Source organism: Labrus mixtus, chromosome 12 (genome assembly GCF_963584025.1).
Source record: "Labrus mixtus chromosome 12, fLabMix1.1, whole genome shotgun sequence".
Lineage (NCBI taxonomy): Eukaryota > Metazoa > Chordata > Actinopteri > Labriformes > Labridae > Labrus > Labrus mixtus.
In genome coordinates this window covers 2,044,804-2,047,303 of record NC_083623.1, presented here as the reverse complement: position 1 = coordinate 2,047,303, position 2,500 = coordinate 2,044,804, and the positions used below count along the sequence as shown (strand labels likewise).

At 47.2% G+C, this 2,500-nt stretch overlaps 1 protein-coding gene across 1 annotated transcript in view; it reads left to right on the top strand.

Annotated features, from left to right (window-relative positions):
- LOC132985490 (unconventional myosin-VI-like) overlaps positions 1 to 2,500 on the top strand; it is a 137,121-nt gene that overhangs the window by 79,077 nt on the left and 55,544 nt on the right. Inside the window, exons 18-20 of the mRNA XM_061052897.1 lie at positions 96 to 223; positions 1,119 to 1,214; positions 1,457 to 1,627. Of these exons, the coding sequence (XP_060908880.1) occupies positions 96 to 223; positions 1,119 to 1,214; positions 1,457 to 1,627 (395 nt within the window). The remainder of the gene's footprint in view (positions 1 to 95; positions 224 to 1,118; positions 1,215 to 1,456; positions 1,628 to 2,500) is intronic.

The following is a 2,500-nucleotide window of genomic DNA, read 5'->3' as shown; positions in this document are numbered from 1 at the left end:
ATTCGGCCTCAGGTAATCCGCAGCAGCTTCATTAGCGGCTCGGAGACGGGAGAGGATTTTAATCACGCTTTCTTTCTGATGACTTCTCTTCACAGACCTGGTGGAGGCCAAGCTGGTCGGCATCCTGGACATCCTGGACGAAGAGAATCGACTACCTCAACCCAGCGACCAGCACTTTACCGACACGGTTCACAACAAGCACAAGGACCACTTCCGCCTCACCGTGAGTCACCCTGAAACACGACCTTTACAGCTCACCAGAGAACCTAGAGACAGATTTACATCGTTTGCTTTTAAACATCTGGAACAAATTTAAATGCTAACTCAGCACAAAAACAAACCTGCTTACTCTCAGCTGTGTTTAATGGCGTCTGTGTTTTAAAGTAGAATGTAGAAGCTGCTTTTGACGGCTGAGATGCCGATGGGGATCATTACATTTAAAGAGACACACACACCAAAACGGAGCGTTCTGAGAGAGCTGGTTTATACAGGGTCACAAACCTCCTCTGGTGCTTGATTCATGTTATATTTTGAACAAAGCAAAGCACAGATGTTTCATTTAGACCACAGGGGGACTGTTTGAAAAGGTGGAGGAGGGGACTGTTTGAAAAGGTGGAGGAGGGGGACTGTTTGAAAAGGTGCTGGAGGGGACTGTTAGAAAAGGTGGAGGAGGGGACTGTTAGAAAAGGTGGAGGAGGGGACTGTTTGAAAAGGTGGAGGAGAGGACTGTTTGAAAAGGTGGAGGAGGGGACTGTTAGAAAAGGTGGAGGAGGGGACTGTTTGAAAAGGTGGAGGAGGGGACTGTTAGAAAAGGTGGAGGAGGGGACTGTTTGAAAAGGTGGAGGAGGGGACTGTTTGAAAAGGTGGAGGAGGGGACTGTTTGAAAAGGTGGAGGAGGGGACTGTTTGAAAAGGTGGAGGAGGAGACTGTTTGAAAAGGTGGAGGAGGGGGAGAATATGTCCTCTTTAATGTGAGGTGGTGTGTCTGATGGTTAAACACAGACTCTTGATCGTCCTGCAGAGAGTGATTGACAGGAGACAGGAACACTGCTGAGTGTCGGTGTCTTAATGTGTGTGTGTGTGTGTGTGTGTGTGTGTGTGTGTGTGTGTGTCCCTCAGGTACCCAGGAAGTCTAAGCTGGCCGTCCACAGGAACGTGAGGGATGATGAAGGATTTATCGTCAGACACTTTGCAGGAGCCGTGTGCTACGAGACGGTGCGTTCACTGAACACTCTCTGGAGCCGTCGTTTGAGTTTTTTCTTTGATCATTGGATGAAAAAACCAAAAGACTCGAGCTTTTTAACATGAAAGCAAGTGACCACTCCAACGAGCTCTGAGAACACTGAAGCACACGATGTTTATAATCTGATATTTGTCTTTGCATGCACAGCTCATAAAGAATAACCCGACAAGACTTGTTTTCTAACGCTGTCTGAAATATTCCCTCCCGCTCTCAGACCAAGTTTGTGGAGAAGAACAATGACGCCCTGCACATGTCTCTGGAGTGTCTGGTCAGCGAGTCCAAAGACCGCTTCATCCGCGAGCTCTTTGAAAACTCCAACAACAGCAAAGACGTGAAGCAGAAGGCGGGAAAGCTGGGTTTCATCAGCGTCGGCAACAAGTTCAAGGTGAGGGGGAGAAACACAATGGGGGGGAGGGGGGGGGAGGGGAAGAAAGTCGACACTAAGGTGACAGAGAAAGCAAGACAATCAGAAGAGCTCTAAATTAAAAAAGTACAGGACAGGAAATCTGCATTCTGCAAAGTCACAGCAGATCCACAACTCTGCCAAACTCTGCAGTGATGACACCGACTTATCGAGATGTCCACGTCGGTGGTCGTGTGATTTATGGAGGAGACGAGAAAAGTGCTTCACGCAGCACCTTGAAAGAAGCCGGCCTCGGTTTCTGCCGCTTCACCAAATATAGATCGGGCAGACTCTGAAGCCGATAGCACTCACCATCATCCCAACAAAAATGGCCGACAGTGCTTCTTCAGAGGCAGAGCGGCCAAAAATCTAAGCAGATGCATTAAAGTACGGGGTGATGTATTCCTGAATGGGATCGTGTGTTGATCTTGGTTTTATTTTCTGCATATTTTTGGGTCTAAAGGTGCAAAACGTTTTTTTAAATTCCTCCAGTAGATTCTTCATCTTCTTCTCTTTATTCACGCGTGATCTTGTAGTTCTCATGTGGATGTACTTTGATTGGATTAATTCACAAAGGGAATATTACGGTGGCCAACTGAAGGAATCCCGTGGAGCATTTCCAAAATGCGTTGAACCTGTTTGTCATGTTAAACCTAAAATATGCAAAAACAAAAAGGGCTCAGGTTTAAAAATACCTGCAATAGCCATTTTCACACGTATTAAACCGCTATATTTCCCTCTGATGCGAGCACAAAGAGCGTCCAGAGGAAGCTCCTTTATCCTGACCCACAGCGCGAGCAGCTGCTTTGTCGTCAGCTGAAGTTATGGAGGAGGATTCTTCTCTCCTCCGCTCTG